Source organism: Rhinichthys klamathensis, unplaced genomic scaffold (genome assembly GCF_029890125.1).
Source record: "Rhinichthys klamathensis goyatoka isolate OS25496 unplaced genomic scaffold, OSU_Roscu_1.1 h1tg000050l_1, whole genome shotgun sequence".
NCBI classification, from domain to species: domain Eukaryota; kingdom Metazoa; phylum Chordata; class Actinopteri; order Cypriniformes; family Leuciscidae; genus Rhinichthys; species Rhinichthys klamathensis.
Genome location: NW_026606596.1, coordinates 2716644 through 2734376, shown reverse-complemented (window position 1 = coordinate 2734376; position 17733 = coordinate 2716644). Strand labels below are relative to the sequence as shown.

The 17733-nt window shown below is 36.8% G+C and overlaps 2 protein-coding genes across 3 annotated transcripts; both read right to left on the bottom strand.

The window, feature by feature from the left end:
- Window positions 1–15: 15 nt before the first annotated feature.
- stoml3b (stomatin (EPB72)-like 3b) lies at window positions 16–8426 on the bottom strand. The gene is made up of 7 exons (XM_056247778.1): window positions 8318–8426; window positions 3023–3126; window positions 2538–2610; window positions 2169–2251; window positions 816–1019; window positions 604–738; window positions 16–444 (listed from the first exon to the last, which is right to left on the bottom strand). Exons 1-7 carry the CDS (start codon window positions 8370–8372, stop codon window positions 256–258), a joined length of 843 nt encoding a protein of 280 aa, XP_056103753.1. The 5' UTR covers window positions 8373–8426; the 3' UTR covers window positions 16–255.
- Window positions 8427–11689: 3263 nt separating this feature from the next.
- proser1 (proline and serine rich 1) lies at window positions 11690–17684 on the bottom strand. 2 transcript variants are annotated; one of them, XM_056247767.1, is made up of 12 exons: window positions 17160–17684; window positions 16957–17022; window positions 16811–16879; window positions 16635–16729; window positions 16440–16533; window positions 16228–16338; window positions 16057–16140; window positions 15812–15890; window positions 15541–15633; window positions 13242–14670; window positions 12375–12522; window positions 11690–12117 (listed from the first exon to the last, which is right to left on the bottom strand). In XM_056247767.1, exons 1-12 carry the CDS (start codon window positions 17202–17204, stop codon window positions 11992–11994), a joined length of 2439 nt encoding a protein of 812 aa, XP_056103742.1. In that variant the 5' UTR covers window positions 17205–17684; the 3' UTR covers window positions 11690–11991. The 2 variants fall into 2 exon arrangements, with proteins under 2 accessions (XP_056103742.1, XP_056103743.1); XM_056247768.1 differs by lacking the exon at window positions 15541–15633.
- Between the last annotated feature and the right edge of the window lie 49 nt (window positions 17685–17733).

Genomic DNA, 17733 nt, shown 5'->3' with positions numbered 1-17733 from the left:
ATAAGAATATAAAATTAGCATTTGAAAGTTGCATAACACTGATATACTTTCTGAAATATGACATTGTATTTTTTTAAATAAAGTAATTTGTAAACCTTAATTTGCGTCACTATTTTATGGTTATATATATATGACATCATTCCTACAACATGTAATAAACTGAAATATGTGTAAAACATGGCACATAAGAAAACAATGTAAAACTTCTTAATAAATGACTAGCAAACATCTGTAGACTTTGTGAATATTCAGCGATCATTTCTTCATGAAGTGACTGATGATGTCCATGGGCAGAGGGAAGATGATGGTGGAGTTCTTCTCAGCTGCGATGGTGCTGAGAGTTTGGAGATATCTGAGCTGAAGTCCGGATGGAGACTCTGCGATCACCAGAGACGCCTCCTTCAGAGCCCTGGATGCATTCATCTCTCCCTCTGCTGAAATGACCTGCATTATCACAAAACAGTATTACGGTGTGGCATCACATACTGAGCCAATGCACACAGAAACCAAACGTTGCATGTCACCAGGCTTCTTTTTTATCTTTTTTTTTTTATCATTAAAATACATTAGGACATATTAGGAAGGTTTGGCTGTAACACTCACTTTTGCTCTAGCCTCACGGGTTGCTTCGGCCTCGGCCGCCATAGCTCTCTGCAGCTGCTGTGGTAGTTTAACATCTTTAATCTCCACCCGCTCCACCTTGATACCCCACGAATCTGTGGCCTCATCTAGAGTCACCTGTAGCAGGGAGAAGAATTGTTGGACAAACTGCAATTATAATTGGGGGCACTTTTGTCTCTTTTTCTCAAGCACACCTGCATACTGTGGGAGATGCTTTCTCGGTCAGAAAGGACCTCAGCTAGGTTCTTGGTCCCCAGGACGTTCCTCAAGGTGGTCTGGGCCAGTAGGCGGGTGGAGTAATCCGCATTGGACACGTTTGCCACTGAGGCAACAGGGTCACTTACACGGAAGTACACAACACCATCCACAGATATTGTCACTGAGTCTTTGGTCAATATCTAAATGCAAACAAAAATGAAAATATGGAAACTTAGTAGGCTAAATGCTTAAAGGAGAACTCCAGTCAATTTTAACATTGAGCTCATTTTTTTGTTCAAATGATGTTAATTCAGCCACCTCACATACCTGTATTTACTTCATGTTTTCGTTCGAAGTTTACACTTAGTCGATTGTCGAGTTCGCGCGCGCGATCATTGGTAACTAATATAACTAATGATCGCGCGCGCGAACTCGACAATTGACTACTGTGGACTTCGAACGAAAACAGGAAGTAAATACAGGTATGTGAGCTGGCTGAATTAACATAATTTTTATTAATATCTTTCGCATCTACTGCAGTCAGATTGACCGTGGTCACTCTTAACAACACCACTCACATGGCTGTGCACTTGTAATGACACATTAAGGTTGTTAAGAGGCTAAAAGCAGGTTGAACTTGCCCCATTGAAGTCAACAGGGTGCGAATTTTAAAAAGAGGATAACACGGTGTAGGCAACACCGATTTTTGTCGTTTTTGTCTGTACTGACAGCACTCCAAATGTACAAAAAAAAATTAAATCAATGTTAAAATTGAGCGGAGTTCTCCTTTAAGTTAATATTAAGTGTGAGTCTTAAACTGATAAATGTAGGCCGTTTGTATTAAACGTTAGGCTGTACAACAATTGATTGAGTCATGTAGTCATTCAAACTATTGTTCAAAAACACTGATTCATTCAGGAATAAAACAAGGGACATCTTCATTAGTGAGTCAGTCATTCACTTAGGCTGAATTCAAAATTGCATACTGCTATTACAATTTTTCCCATATATTATGGCACAAATTGTAAAAATAGTATGCTAATATTCCTAATTCAGCCTTAAACTTTGCGCTCAAAAACAGAGTTTCATTCAAGGATGAAACATGGCTTTTCTTATGAGTGAGTCATTGAATCATTCACCGAAACACTGATTCGTTCAGGAACGACATTTTGTTACTTGCTATAAGACATAGCAGTTACTGTATGCCCACTTTTACTTCGATTGGAACTATTTTTGTTGGTGGAGCTAAATTAGACAAATTAATAGGCAATTTTGTTTGTTAAATGCAAGTAAGGCTACTCAATATTAACTTCTCGTTTATTGCGTAGGCCTATCTATTTTTACTTGACCTCTTGGGGAGGGATGTCAAACGAGATGGTTCTCAGATCCACTTTGACAAAAGAGTCCGTGCAGGGGATAACGAAGAAGATTCCTAGACACAAGTGACATTTTTTAATTATATTTGTTATATGATCTGTGTTATACACATTGATTCATTATTTGTCCTAAACTGACTCATTGTACAGGAGTTTGACCGTGTAGGTCATTATTGTTTTAAGAACAAGTTCTGTAAAAGTCCTCAGCTGGTGTAAACAATTGAAACATGAACATATCAGAGGAACACATTAAAAGCTGGCGTTACTCCAGCATTTGTTTAGCCGAGAGACGGAAAGTTTCTTACTAAGTTCTAAAGAAGGTACTTTAACGTTCTTGTTTACCTGGTCCTTTGGCTTTTCGATCTGTTATCCGCCCCAGTCTAAATATGACAGCACGCTCATACTCTTTCACAATCTATAAAACAGCAACGAAAACACATAAAGTGGGTTATAAAACATTTAAACAACACGTTCAGGCATCTGCTTCCTGTTCAAATACAAGACTTATTACTTATATCAGGAAAGTGTTTAGTTATCTTATTTTATAAGATGAATTATTAAAATTAATAAGTGAAATACCGATAAGAGTTGAAATTTTGAAATGTGAAAATGTATTTAATACATTACTTTTATTATTTGAGATGAAAAAAGAAGCTGTATGATATAAGAGTCATGAAACCAGTACAAAACCAGCCGAGAATCAAGTGTCAATGACAGTGACAATAAACATCAAACCTCAATAAACAAAACTGGTTCCAGAGAGCCTGGTAATAGTAATAAATACTTTTCAAGATTATCTGTTTTCTTTGTTCTATTGTGCTTCATACCTTAATGCTTATGAAAACGCTGATTGGAAATATTAAGACGCTGAAAAATGCAGAGATAATCACAAGGATCCACCCACAGCAACCCAAACCCCCATTATTTTCACCTGCAACAACAGAAAACATTCTCACAAACAGCACATGACTAACATGAAGTTAAATAAGAAGTCAAACTCAAAGTGTAGCAGTTGACTACTAAACTTAAAATGAGCATTTTATTTAGATGGTTTTGTTTGCAGAGGTGCTAGGAACTTATCCATGAAACTCAAACCGTGAACCACATCTTATCTTTTACCCTTAATCCTGAGTGAAAGCACTTTACACCATTACAATCAATATCGGCCCCTCACTGGATCAACAGTATACTAGCTCAGATAAATGTGTCACCAGGGAGACCCTCATCATCATAAATCGATTCTTGGTGGCCCTTTATGAGTAGGTGAACATTGACTCACAAACCCTCTCATTACTTATCATGTAAGTGTGATGGATAAGGCTACACTAATTTTTCCACACACAATTTGCAACCAAGGCCATGGTTTATGCGGTCTATACTCATTTAAGAGAAAAATAAGTGCGTACATTTTCACATTTGACTTATCATGTTCACATGCAGTGTTATGACTCACTGTACTGATTACAGTCAAGAGTCAGACTATTTTGTGTCGAAATGCTTAGATCTATTCACTTAAAATAAGAAATCATGAAACTATAATACACTCTCAAATACACTTTCTCCACTCTTAATCTGATGTGATTATTCAAATCAGAATAATGGGCCAACTCCAAAACCTCAAAATGCTGAAAGGTTCTCTGACTGTCACCTTCTCTTTTTCACCTATATTGAGAATCATTTAATTTTACAGAAAAATCATTTTAAAATAAATGTATAATTATATTGTAATAAATGTATAATAAGACTGTAACAAATGTATAATTAAATTTTTTACACTACTTTTTAAAAAAGAATCACTACTTTTAAAAAAGAGAATCACTACTTTTTTCAAAAAGAATCGCTACATTTTAAAAAAGTCGCTACTTTTTTCAAAACGAATAATGTAACAAAATAATAACAACAAATGTGTAATAATAATAATGTAACAAATGTATAATGACACTGTAATAAATGCATAATTACATTCTAATAAATGTGTAACACTGTAATGTATGATTACATTCTAATAAATGTATAATGACACTGTAATGAATGGGAATAGGAGCAGGCTTCACTCAATGATTAAACTTAAACTTTAAGAATGCTGGCCTGATGATTAGAATATATAAACAGGAAAGAGGGAATTAACATAAATAATAATAATGTAACAAATGTATAATAACACTGTAATAAATGTATAATTACATTGTAAAAACGTATAATAACACTGTAATGTATAATTACATTGCAATAAGCGTATTTTTACACCACTCTTTTTTTCAAAACAAATTCCCTACTTTTTCCAAAAAGAATCACTACTTTTTCTTCTTTTTGCAAAAAATGAACGATTCTTTTTGCAAAAAGTAGCGATTCTTTTTGAAAAAGTAGCGATTCTTTTTGAAAAAAAATTAACGATTCTTTTTGCAAAAAGTAGTTATTCTTTTTGGACAAAGTAGTGATTCTTTTTTAAAAAGTAGCAATTCTTTTTGAAAAATTTAGCGATTCTTTTTGAAAAAAGTAGTGATTCCTTTTGAAAAAAGTAGCGATTCTTTTTGAAAAATGTAGCGATTGTTTTTGAAAAAGTAGCGATTCTTTTTTTAAAAAGTAGCATTCTTTTTGAAAAAAGTAGCGATTCCTTTTGAAAAAAGTAGCGATTCTTTTTGAAAAATGTAGCGATTCTTTTTGAAAAAGTTGCAATTCTTTTTGGAAAAAGAATAATGTAACAAAATAATAATGTAACAAATGTATAATAATAATAATGTAGAATCGCTACTTTTTCAAAAAGAATCACTACTTTTTTCAAAAGGAATCGCTGCTTTAAAAAAAAAAAAGAATCGCTACTTTAAATAAAAAAAACTACTTTTTTCAAAAAGAATCGTTAATTTTAAAAAAAAGAAACGTAAATTTTTTTCCAAAAAGAATCGCTACTTTTTCAAAAAGAATCGCTTTTTCAAAGAATCGCTACTTTTTGCAAAAAGAATCGCTACCTTTTGCAAAAAGAATCGCTACCTTTTTCCAAAAAGAATCGCTACTTTTTTCAAAAAGAATCGCTACTTTTTTCAAAAAGAATCGCTACTTTTTTCAAAAAGAATCTCTATTTTTTTCAAAAAGATTCTTTTTTTTCTTCAAATAGAATCGCTACTTTTTTCAAAAAGAATCGTTACTTTTTTCAAAAAGCATCGCTACTTTTTCAAAAAGAATTGCTACTTTTTCAAAAAGAATAATTATACTTTTATTACAGTGTTATTATACATTTGTTACATTATTATTATTATACATTTGTTACATTATTATTTTGTTACATTATTCTTTTTGAAAAAAGTAGCGATTCCTTTTTTAAAAAAGTAGCGATTCTTTTTGAAAAAAGTAGCGATTCTTTTTGACAAATGTAGCGATTCTTTTTGAAGAAAGAAAAACGATTCCTTTTGAAGAAAAAACGATTCTTTTTGAAAAAAAAAGTGATTCTTTTCTGAAAAAGTAGCGATTCTTTTTTTGAAAAAGTAGCGATTCTTTTTTAAAAAGTAGCGATTCTTTTTGAAAAAAGTGATTATTTTTGAAAAAATAGTAAAAAATGTAATTATACATTTGTTACAGTCTTATACATTTTTTACAATGTATTTATATGTTTATTACAATGTTATTATATGTTTATTACAATGTAATTATGCATTTATTACAGTGTTATTATACATTTATTACAATGTAATGATACGTTTACTACAATGTAATAATTATACATTAGTGTTATTATACGTTTATTACGATGTAATTATACATTTATTACAGTGTTATTATACATTTGTTACATTATTATTATTATACATTTGTTACATTATTATTTTACATTATTCTTTTTGAAAAAAGTAGCTATCCTTTTGAAAAAAGTAGTGTAAAAATCTAATTATACATTTGTTACAGTCTTATACATTTATTACAATGTAATTATACATTTATTACAATTTAATTATACGTTTATTACAATGTTATTATACATTTATTACAGTGTTATTATACATTTGTTACATTATTATTTTGTTACATTATTCTTTTTGAAAAAAGTAGCAATTCACTTTTGAAAAAGTAGTGATTCAACTTTGAAAAAGTATCGATTCTTTTTTGAAAAAGTATCGATTCATTTTTGAAAAAGTAGCGATTCACTTTCGAAAAAGTAGCGATTCTTTTTAAAAAAAATTGTGATTCATTTTTGATAAAGTAGCAATTTAACTGAATTTGTAAGTCAGCTACACTGTTTAATTCTGAATATTATATTTTATTCTGGTGCGCTTAACGTTAGCGTTTTCTCAGAGTTTAGGCTCCTGTGTAATAGTAGCCTAGGCTATTAAGCAAATTAAACATACCAAACCAATAATTACTAAAAACACACAAAAACTGATTTTGCATGGGGATTGCACTAGTTTAATCAAATGACTTTGCCACGCGGAAAGACAGTAACACGCAGAGACCTTCACCCGCTGATCGAATGCCGCCATTGGATCGATTGAGCCGGGCCTTACAGGGTCAAATGACTGTTTTAAATGAAAGTGAAATATGCTCATTTAAATAAAGTGCAAAAAAGCTTTAACATAAATTTAATGTCACCATGAATGAGATCAGTATTTGCTTTAGTTGGGCTCATGACCCTTGAGTTTTTAACATTACTGATATATGATATAACTTTGAGTCAAATCTCTGAATATATTAGTTGAGGTTACATAATATGTAGAGAGACTTTAGTTTTATACAAAGTCTATGGTATTGTGACGAGTTCAGAGTTGTAGAGTTGTTGAGATTCTTACGCTGATTATTGATGTCTGAGTGAGTCTATGTGATCCTATCAAAACATTTTCTGTATAATGACTTCATAAAAACTATCTGAGTATCACAGCACTGCAGGCTTTTCTGCACCAGTATTGACATATTAATATTTAACGACTTAATCAGATATTAGACTTCCGTATCCATAAATCAGGCCACTACATGACTATCATCACTAAAAAGTGACCAAGATCATCTGATTTGAGTTTCTCTTGGATTCCTACCATAACAAATATGTGAGACACAGTTAAAGCAACCAGAGAAAAACTAAATTTAATAACTGAAGGGTCAAGACTAGAGCCCAACTAAAACAAACACTGATCATCATAATGGTGACAAACTTTATTATTTTCAATAAAACATCAACTTCTAAACCTCTGTTAATTCTCAATAAGAATGTTAGTAGTATGAAATAAATAAAGTCTGGATTGTAATAAGTGAAGATGCTGAGATCTTGAGAGATTTGTAAGTGTTTAATGTTCTGTTGGGATTTAAAGTGTTTCTGTATGGTCTGTTTTGTGGGTCACCATTGTGCTGAAGAGTAGAGCCTGTGCTTCAGTCCAGGATGAGCAAAGAAACACTGATGTTTTTCTGCATGTTGCTTTATTTAACTGCCAGTTATCCTGTTGCTGATGCAGTGACATAGTCACAGTAAATCATGCATGTAGTTAACTGCAAGAGATTCACTTTTTACAGTGAATGTGTTTTTTAGCAAAAATTCAGGAAATATATGTGAAATAATTGTGTTTCTGTTAAAAAGTTTAATGAAGATATCTGTAAAAGTATTTTGCACTTATTTTAATTAGGATATTTTACATTCATTTTATGTTTTTTGCATGGCAGCCATTGCTAACAGTCAGTTGACTGTTTTTTTATTGTTTTTTTTTTTTTTCAGTAAAGGTGTTTGACAAGCTTGAATAGCGACACACTATTTGCGTGTAATACCATTAACTTCAAGCTTAGTTAACCTTTCTTGTCTGTTAATTATATATAAACAAGATCTGACTAGGAATAGTAAAACTACAACTAAGTACAACAGTACTATGTACTGTATATTTCTTTCTTTCTCTTCCCTCATGCAGGAACAATTGTGAACCGGTGTGGCAAATTGACTACTTTGCAAATCAAATACTAATGCAAATTATATAAACCTAACAGATGATAGTTAAGGAACACAAACTCAGTCAACAGTAAACCATACTAAAGTGCTGTAGTAGTTTTAGTTAAGACGGTTACTCTATCACTGTATAATATTCTCAGCATGTTACATGTTAAAGTCCACAGTTGAAGGACAGAAGGACAGAAAAAAAACAGAGAGATCATCTTACTGATTAGATTCTGCTTGCTCTGGGCACCTCGCTCCACCTCAGACTCCATTTCCATGCGGTTGTGTTGCTACACAGTGTGTGTAGAAGACAGCACTGGCTTTGTGGGTAACTGAGAGATGTATTTGTACTGCTAAAGCACTTCCCATGAAGGGTGTGGCCTTGCTTGCAATGCAATTAGAAGATCATTTACAGACTCTAATGGCCTTATGACACCACTCACTGTATGTTATCTAGCTGATGTTTTTAATGAAGTTTAATGTGAATTTCTCTGAAACACTTCCGTTCGTTTTAGCCGGTGTGCTTCCCCCTTTAAACGTTTGAACTTTATTTACTATATAAATATTACCATTGTATTACTTATATCTAGTCTTGTGAGGATTTCCATTTATTGTTTACACAGAGGAACTGAAGTCATAAGGTAGTATTGCATAAATCCAAGTAAAAGGGAACTAAAGGTCAAGTGGAAACTAGTCATAATGAAAATAGTCTCATGATTCATGACGTGGAAAAGAGTAATGCGGTGATTTCACGTCTGCTATGTGGCCAATAAATCAATGTCAAAATAATCTGTAATATTTAATCAGTTCTCTGAATATGTTCAAAAGCGAAGACCTCAATATTTACCTAGCCAAGTTTTCTCTAACATTCAAAAAGGAGAAATCAGTGATACAATGCAAACTTCCTTACAACACATTATTGGTGGTAAATTAATATCACTTTTCTGAATAAATAATAGTAACAAAAAACCGACTGTTTAAGAATAAATCTGTACATGAATGCAGAACAGAATCCTGGTAGCTAATCTATTTGAATTTGGTTTTGTCTGTAGTGACTACTTGCATTGTACCTCATTTTAAAAAGTTACTGTGGGTTTATGGTCATTCTGGAAAGTCCTCAACTGACAAGTGATAAATCATACCACTGCTAACAAAAAAATTCTGAATAAATACAAACAACAAAGAAAGTCTAAGAAAAGAGCTTTTATTTCATTATGCTGTTAGAACATACTAACGATTATCTACACCTACCATATTCTTTATAATATTTTATCATATATAATGGACACAAATGAGATCTACATATATTGTATACATGCAAAATTCATGGTTCTGACTCTTAATATCAGCAAAATTGCACAACAGTGTAAAATCTGTAACGCTAAAGTCTCTTTGGAGTTGCAAAGCAACTCAGTCAATTGCTATAGAGACGTCTGCAAGGTAAGTTGGGGAAAATTAAAAACCAGAACAGCTACAGTACAAAGAGCAAACATCTTATTTACCCAATCTCAAAGGGTATTTACATGTACAGTATTTGACCAACATCTGAAGAAAAGATCAGTTAACTCACTACTTCATGATACAAGGAAAAAAAAAAAAAAAGAGACACCCACACTGTTCACAGTTCATCTACTGGTGTATATTTAAAATTAATTTGAGTATTTTTAGTAACATTTTTCAAAATAATCATAATGCTTAAACAGAGTTAAGCCCTAATTACTTCTACACCCCCCAAAAATAATACTTAATTTTAGTATCCATTTCATCCTTTCAAATACATATGACAATACCCCAGCTCTCAAAAGTCAATCAAAATGATGATCTGCTAATGCAGAGCACTATACCACAAGTTTATGTCTCGATCTGAGACATTTGAGTCTCTTCTACAGGGAATTAGTGGAGAGTAGAGCTGCCACATTAGTTTGCATTAAAGGGTTAGTTCACCCAAAAACGAAAATTCTGACAATTAAAAATACCCTCATGTCGTTTCAAACCCGTAAGACCTTCGATCATCTTCGGAACACAAATGAAGATATTTTTGATGAAATACGAGAGCTTTCTGTCCCTCCATAGACAGAAACGCAACGACCACCTTCAAGGCCCAGAAAGGTAGTAAAGACATCGTTAAAATAGTCCATGTGACACCAGTGGTTAAACCTTAATGTTATGAAGAGACAAGAATATTTTAAGTCCGCAAAAAACAAACAAAAAGAACAACTTTATTGAAGAATTTCTTCTTTTCTGTATCAGTCTCTACGCGGTTTATGTTACCACAATGCAGCACTTCCGGGTTCTACGTCAGAACACAGACGCCAATTGGCCGACGCTGTTCACGAGAGCACCACGACACATGCGTGTGATGCTGACGCAGGAGCTGGCCAATACAAAGCCGGCATTCTGACATAGAACCCGGAAGCGCTGCACTGTTTACTACGTCAACAGCGCAGAAGACTGACACAGAAGAGAAGAAATTCTTCAATAAAGTTGTTACTTTGTTTGTTTTTTTGCACACAAAAAGTATTCTCGTTGCTTCATAACATTAAAGTTGAACTACGACTCTTAACCCTTTAGGCGCCAGAGGTTTTTTCCTAAAACGTTCGATTTTGACATCATAATTTCTAAAGGCTATATCTTAAAAGTGATAAAAGATAGAGACTTTCTGTAAATTAGAGAAATATTAAGGAAGACCCAAAGTTTATGTAGGGATTACATTTTCCCATCGAATTTGCATATTATGACGTCATATGGTGGTCATATCTTGTATTATAGAATTTTCATGAAAAGTCACATGTTTAAATGATAAAATGCAGCACTTCTTTTCCCCCAAAATGTCCATCACCTTCTGTATGCTATATTGCACAATACTGAATGCTCAGGTATATAGTAAGTAGTAAACAAACTGTGTAAATCATTACTAATAAATGGTAGAAACAAACCGAATGCATGTAGTGATTGGTCTTTTGCTGTAGAGATTTTCCATTTACTAAATACAGTAGGCACTCTGATTCCATGTATGGGGCAAATATATTTTATTCATATGACATACAAACACAAGTAGACACGACCTGTTTAGTTCAAACGCTCACTCGCCACGGCAAGGCACAGATCATGAGTGAGATGATACGAGCAGCGCGCCCAGATCTGCCTCGCGCGAGCGCGCCGAGTGTGCACAGCTCGGACTGCTGTCATTGTCATTGCGACTCCTGACCCTGCCTCCACGTTGTCTCCTAACTCTCCTATGAATACTTCGACCTCGTCTAACATACCCAGTGGCATTAGACAAAGTCTCCACCACAATACTGTCGCCGCGATTGCGGAGAGGATCTGATAACATGCCTCACTCGCACACTAGCTCCGCTTTTGATCGCACTGATTCAATGCGCTCTAATTCGAACATTTTGTATAGAAACATGACGTTTTTTTGATTTGGGGATGAAGTATGACATGTCTGCCATCCAGTGGAAGGGAGGACGAACGAAATTTGACACCCAATTTGACAAAATCGGCCGTTTTATTCAGAGCCGCATCTCGTCGAGTAAACTCGACCGTGGCGCCTAGAGGGTTAAAGAGTCACATGGACTATTTTAACTGTCTTTACTACCTTTCTGGGCCTTGAAAGTGGTCGTTGCGTTTCTGTCTATGGAGGGACAGAAAGCTCTCGGATTTCATCAAAGATTTCTTCATTTGTGTTCCGAAGATAAACGAAGGTCTTACGGGTTTGGAACGACATGAGGGTGAGTAATTAATGACAGAATTGAAATTTTTGGGTGAACTAACCCTTTAAGACACGTCTTTTTCATGCAGAGCACAACCGTCCACAATGTTCTGCATTGTTTACTCACACCACACGCACACACCCACGCATAGTTTTCGATATGCCTGTCCTCTTATTGCGCTCTACTGCCAGCCCAGTGATGGGTGCAGGCCAGGCTGCAGAGGGAAGCTCGAACCAGCGGCTGCAGGGTAGTTAGTGAATCCATTCGGCTGGGGAGGGTAACTGTCCAGCGCTGATGCTGAGTGAGCCTGCAATCACATGCAATAAAACAAACATTTGAATTGAGTTGCAAATTCTTCTAAAAATCTTGCTCGTGAACATAATAACAGGCATAATAATAATAATAGCCAGTGACCCTTTAATAATCAATTAGCAGTCTGGAGACTCCGATAAATGAAGGCAGAGAGAGAGACAGACAGATAGACAGACAGAGAGAGAGAGAAAGAAAGAGAGAGAGAGAGAAAGAGAGAGATAGAGATACAGACAAAGAGCATGTGTGCTCTACCTGCAAAAGCGCAGATTGCATTGCGGAGTTATGTAGACCAGAGAGGGCAGCAGGAGATGCTGTTGTGGAGAAGCTGGGCATCCCTGGGGGGAAAGACAGCAACCCTGGGAAAGCTCCACCTCCAGGGGCCTGAAGACTTCCAGTTAGTCTGAGTAACACATTAAGCAACATTACAGAAGGCTATTAATAATGCAATTCTATTGATTATCTTATTGTCACAAAAAGATTAAATTTGTTAGGTAGTTTCACCAATTCAAAGTGCAACAGTGCAATCAGAAAAGCTATAGCATATGACATATGTGCTCACTACAATAACACCCCGGGCCTTGACAGGACTAATTCACATGTTATATGTTGATGAGAGACCCACTATTCTGAACTTTGAGTTAATCAGCCATATGACCATAAAATACTTGGGTGTTATGGTTTACTTTGATAGATTTTCAATTTCTTTGAGGAATACATATCACTCTGATAATACGAAGAATAGAAAGTATAGACTTTGGACTTTGCAGAGAGCATATCAACTGGAAAATGTTTGACATTACAAGTTCCCAACCCAGTGACCTGCCTTACTGACTACTGCCTTGCCTACATAGTCCTTCTAAGGCAGCATCCTAACTGAGACGAAACAAGTTCTAAATAAAACAGTCCATTTGTGATTATACTGAACGGTTATTGATACATAACTTAATCAAATGTAATTAGGCTTCCTACGTTTTGGAAAAGCCTTTGTGTTGGATAGTGCAACAATATAATGCTGGCTAAGTAGGAAGCTCACAAGGTTTTAGAACAGTTGTTTCCATATCATATACAATTCATATGATCATGCAAAGTAATTAAACAGAAGAATAAGAAGAAACATACCCAGCCTGGCCAACCAGAGCAGGGTTGAAGTTAGAGCTGAATGCAGAGGCAAATCCAGGAAGCACAGGAGAAGAGGAGGGGACTCCTGCTGCTGCGGCGGCCGCTGCGACTGCTGCCTGGAGAGGTGCAACGGTGGCTACTGAGGAAGAGGCTCCTGGAAGCCCCATTAAGGAGGACAGCACTGGACTACCTGCTGAAGGGGGTCCAGAGCCTCCAAACCCTGGGAAGGCAGGGTTTGGGCCGGGAGGAAGACCCGAGAACACTGAGGGACCTGTGGTCAATCCCAGGCCAAAGGGGGAGTGAGTGGGAGCACTAGAGTGAGCTAAGCCAGAATACACAGATGAGACCGGAGGAGTAGGAGTGGACGGGGAGGAAATGGAGGATTGGGCTCCGGAAAAAGGAGACATTGCTGAAAAATGCGGAGCAGGGCTGCTTCCAGACTGAGAGCTCAGAGCAGAGGAAAGACTGTGTAGTCCGGCTATGGTGCTGGGCAACGAAGACTGTGGTGAGGCAGCACCATGGGCCATGCCCACAGGTCGGGTAAGGACAGCCGAGTTAGGCATTACTAGAGAGCTAAGAGAAGGGGTGCCAGAGCGAGAGGGACCTTTGAAAGCGGAATGGACAGGACTGTTGCTTCCACTACCTCCACCATGCCGGGCCATGGAGTTGGCATGCTGCTCGCTAAAGAAAGCAGGGCTAATCATGGCTGCCTGGGATGTCAATCCAGGAGAGGGTTTAGGACTATGAGCAGCAGGAGCCACTGATAATCCTCCAACACCTTGCATGATGGGAGTAGAGCGTCCAGGAGTGAGAGAGGACATTCCTGAGGGTGTGTAACTACGGATAACTGAATGTGACTGGGTAGAGGTAGTGCTAGGGAACGGAAGTGCTGACTGGGAATCTGAGGAAGGTGGGTAACCCTTCTTTGAGGGTAATCCCACAGCTCCATGAGGAGTCAAGGGGTCGCCAGTTGCTCTGGGAGTAGGTGTGAGGCCACCGGAAGGCGTTTCAGCACGGGGAGCATTGTGAAACGGAGAAGGAGGGATGCTTGTACTTGGCCCGGGTGTACCACAGGGTGTTCCAGATGGGGTATGACTTCTGATGACTGAAGGGGTGTTTCTACCAGAAGGGGGCATGCCAGGGAATGGAGAGGGAACAGGTGTAGTGTGGCCACTGTAGTTAGAGGCAACTTGGGGAGAGCCAGCTGGGGCAGGAGGCCCTTTGATGACTGAGGGCGAAGGTGCAGGAGTAGGGGAGGGGGTTACAGGATTCTGGGATGGGACCATGCCTGGGAAAACTGGAGTGATTGGTGTGGTAGGCTGAGGCTGGGGGGTGACGGGAGTAGATGGGGTGGAGCTATGAGGAGAAATAGCAGGTGTGCCAGAGATGCTGGAGGTTGGATTTTGTTGACTGACAGGTCGGCTGTAACCTGGAAATATGAAACAATAAGCACAATGAAATATTAAAAGGAAGAAAGCCCCATTAAATTTAGACACAGGCACCACATGCATCTTAGTTTATTAGTGTTAGACGCATTAGAAAGAAAGCAAGAGAGAATTCAGGAAATGTCCCAATCTTCTAGAAGCACCATAAGATGCGCAATGCAACAGAGCAAGCATTCATGCTCAAAACATTGACTGACAATATATGTCACAGTGCCCCCTTGTGATAAAAGCAAGCAGGCAAAGTGTTCTGGGTTAAAAATTTCCACTCATCCCCTCGGTTTGTAAAAATATAAAAACTTGATAATAATACTAATAAGTTATATCCAATAACTCCTATCATGATAATGAAAAGCTGGTAAATTGTAACTTTTGCACAATTGTGCAAAGACACATAAGGACCTTTTATAACGAGAAAAATTATAAATTAAAATTAAGGCATATTACTAAGTCTAAAACATTACTCTTCATTACAAAAAAAATTGTGCACATTTGTGCTCTTAACTTTCAAAGTTAGTGTAGATTACTTCCATTGCAAGTGCCTTAGAGTAACCTAGTGTCGTTTAAAAAAAACAACAACCTCAGAACTTTGCTTTCACAAATGGATTCCGGAAAAATCAGTTACAATATGCATTTTAGAACTTGTGCTCCTTATAATCAGTCGTAGCAAATAGAAATGACAATATTAGCTCAGTTAGATCAGTAAAGAATGCCCTGGAGAGAGTTTTAAGCATGAACATATTGCATGCTATATGTGCTGCAGATTTAGAGCATGCCATTGTGAGGTAGCGTCTACATTGCCGTTGCAGCTGTTAAAGGCAGCACACAGTGCTAGCAACAGCAACTGCACATTGTACCTGCCGAATTGAGAGTGGCTCGGTAGGGTGGGGGTGGCACAGTGGCAGTGATGACCCCACCTACTGACACCAGACCTGCGTTGTTGTACGCACCTGAGCAGCATCCAGAGAAGAGGGTAAGAACATTCTGCAGCCATTTCTATATTGTACACAGACACTCTGCTGGCATATACATGGTCTACTCCATATTTATTTTGTCCATTAGGGAGATCATTTCCCAGACAACTTATTCTTGATCATTCTTTTCTAATCTGAAGAAAAAGGGTCTTACTTGGAGCAATGGTGGCGTGTGGACGACATGGCGGGATAGGATATGGCACAGGTCTGTGTGGATTGTATGTTGATGGTGACTGTTGGAAAAATAGAAATATATGCAATGAAAGGGCCAATAAAGATATGATATCAAAGAGACCTATCCATTATCCAAGGTAACATGATTCTTTGCCATTAATGAAGCATCAAAAGCTTTTAAGGATAAATTTGTTTGGGCAGTAACACCTAGCCAGTAAAACATACCGGTTTGCTTGGTCCGAGTATGCGCGCAGCAATGCCCTTTCCATCCAGGGTTGCATCCTCTCCATCCTTTTTGGCAGAAATTCCCTTGAAAGTTTCAATAAAAGCCATAATTAATTTTTAATTGTTAAATTAAAAGATATGTATTTAAATGTATTAAGTAAAGCAACTCACAGGGAATGTCCCGGTGACCTGACTGGGTTTGCCTTTGGGATAAGGGTTCCCTGGGATCATCCCACAGGATGAAATCATCGCCACTGGAGCTTTACATCCCACTTTACACACCTGAACAAATCACAGACATGGCCTGCATTAAAATCCTCATTCATTCAATACAATCTAGACTCAGCAAAGTTTGTAAATCCACTTGAACGAGTACGTTTTACCTGCTCTAGGATTCTTCTTGCACGTTTCTTCTCAGAGAGGTGAATACGAAACACATCCTCCACAGGACGGTAGTTTTGAGCATCAGAAATATTTCTATAAAAAATACATTACATATTGCAATGCTTGATTATATTTGAATTGTTTGGATATTTATTTTCTGATGCGTATAATCATTTCTGTAGAGTGTAACTTACAGAGCTATGAGTTCCAGTACAATTATTCTGTCCTTTGAGAACGTGAAACAATTAAGGATGTTTGCAACCTTTGTTGTTGGAATTGCAACCATTTTCTGCAGGAAAAAAACATGTTATGTGGTTAAATTGTGTCATAAGATTGTGGATAAAGAAATATAAAGAAGCGGAATTCTTACATGTTGCAAGGCTTTGACAGCCTTTATCTGGGGCTCTGCCCAGGAGAAGTATTTCAAAATGTCAATCACCTGAGGAAGGAAGTTTGACAGGTAAGTTTGACAGGTAACTGCAATTACTCTTCCCTGGTGTTACGATATCAACATACCTGTTCACTGGAGAAATACCCATGAACCTGTTCTATAGCTTTGATTCGTTGATCTGTCAAAACACACTTCAGAACAAAGGAAAATATAATATAAATGTTATACTGTTACTTATTCAATATTGATAATAATAATTACTCCAACTGATCACCACTCCTACTTCCTTAACAGATAACCCATATAATTTTGTAAATATAAACGGTACCTTTCTGATCTCGTCCAAAACGATATCAAAGGATTTCTTGTCCATCTTTTCTGATCACTGTATTGACTATCAATCCCTCTTACAGCATCTCAACGACAAGCCTTCATTCACCTGCTGATGGGAAACTTCATGCAGTAACCCCTTTTAATTATTCACAGCACTATTGTTTGAATTCATCAACTTTTTGCATATAATCTTATATTTTTTTCGTGAATCCAGAATCTTTTCGGACAGGTTCAGCGACTCCAACAGAAGACTGGCGGTCTCTTTAAGTGCAGACTGGCATCATTGACATGAGGAACAACAATAGTCCAGTGCTAAATCCACACACTCTTCATATGCATCATTCTTCACAGACATGCAAGTCTTTTATCATGCTTGTACAATTAAAAAATCCGCCGAAGTGATTGAAGTTCATAGGGCACGCGCTAATTTAGATTATTTTGATATAGCTTCGGTGTTTGTTGGGGTTTAGCAGAGATGCTAAAGGCTGCAGTTCGTCTGCGACTTTCTTTGTCAGGACCTCGAAACGAAACAGTCTGTTTCTAAATGCGCCTCAAGAAGTTGACATTTT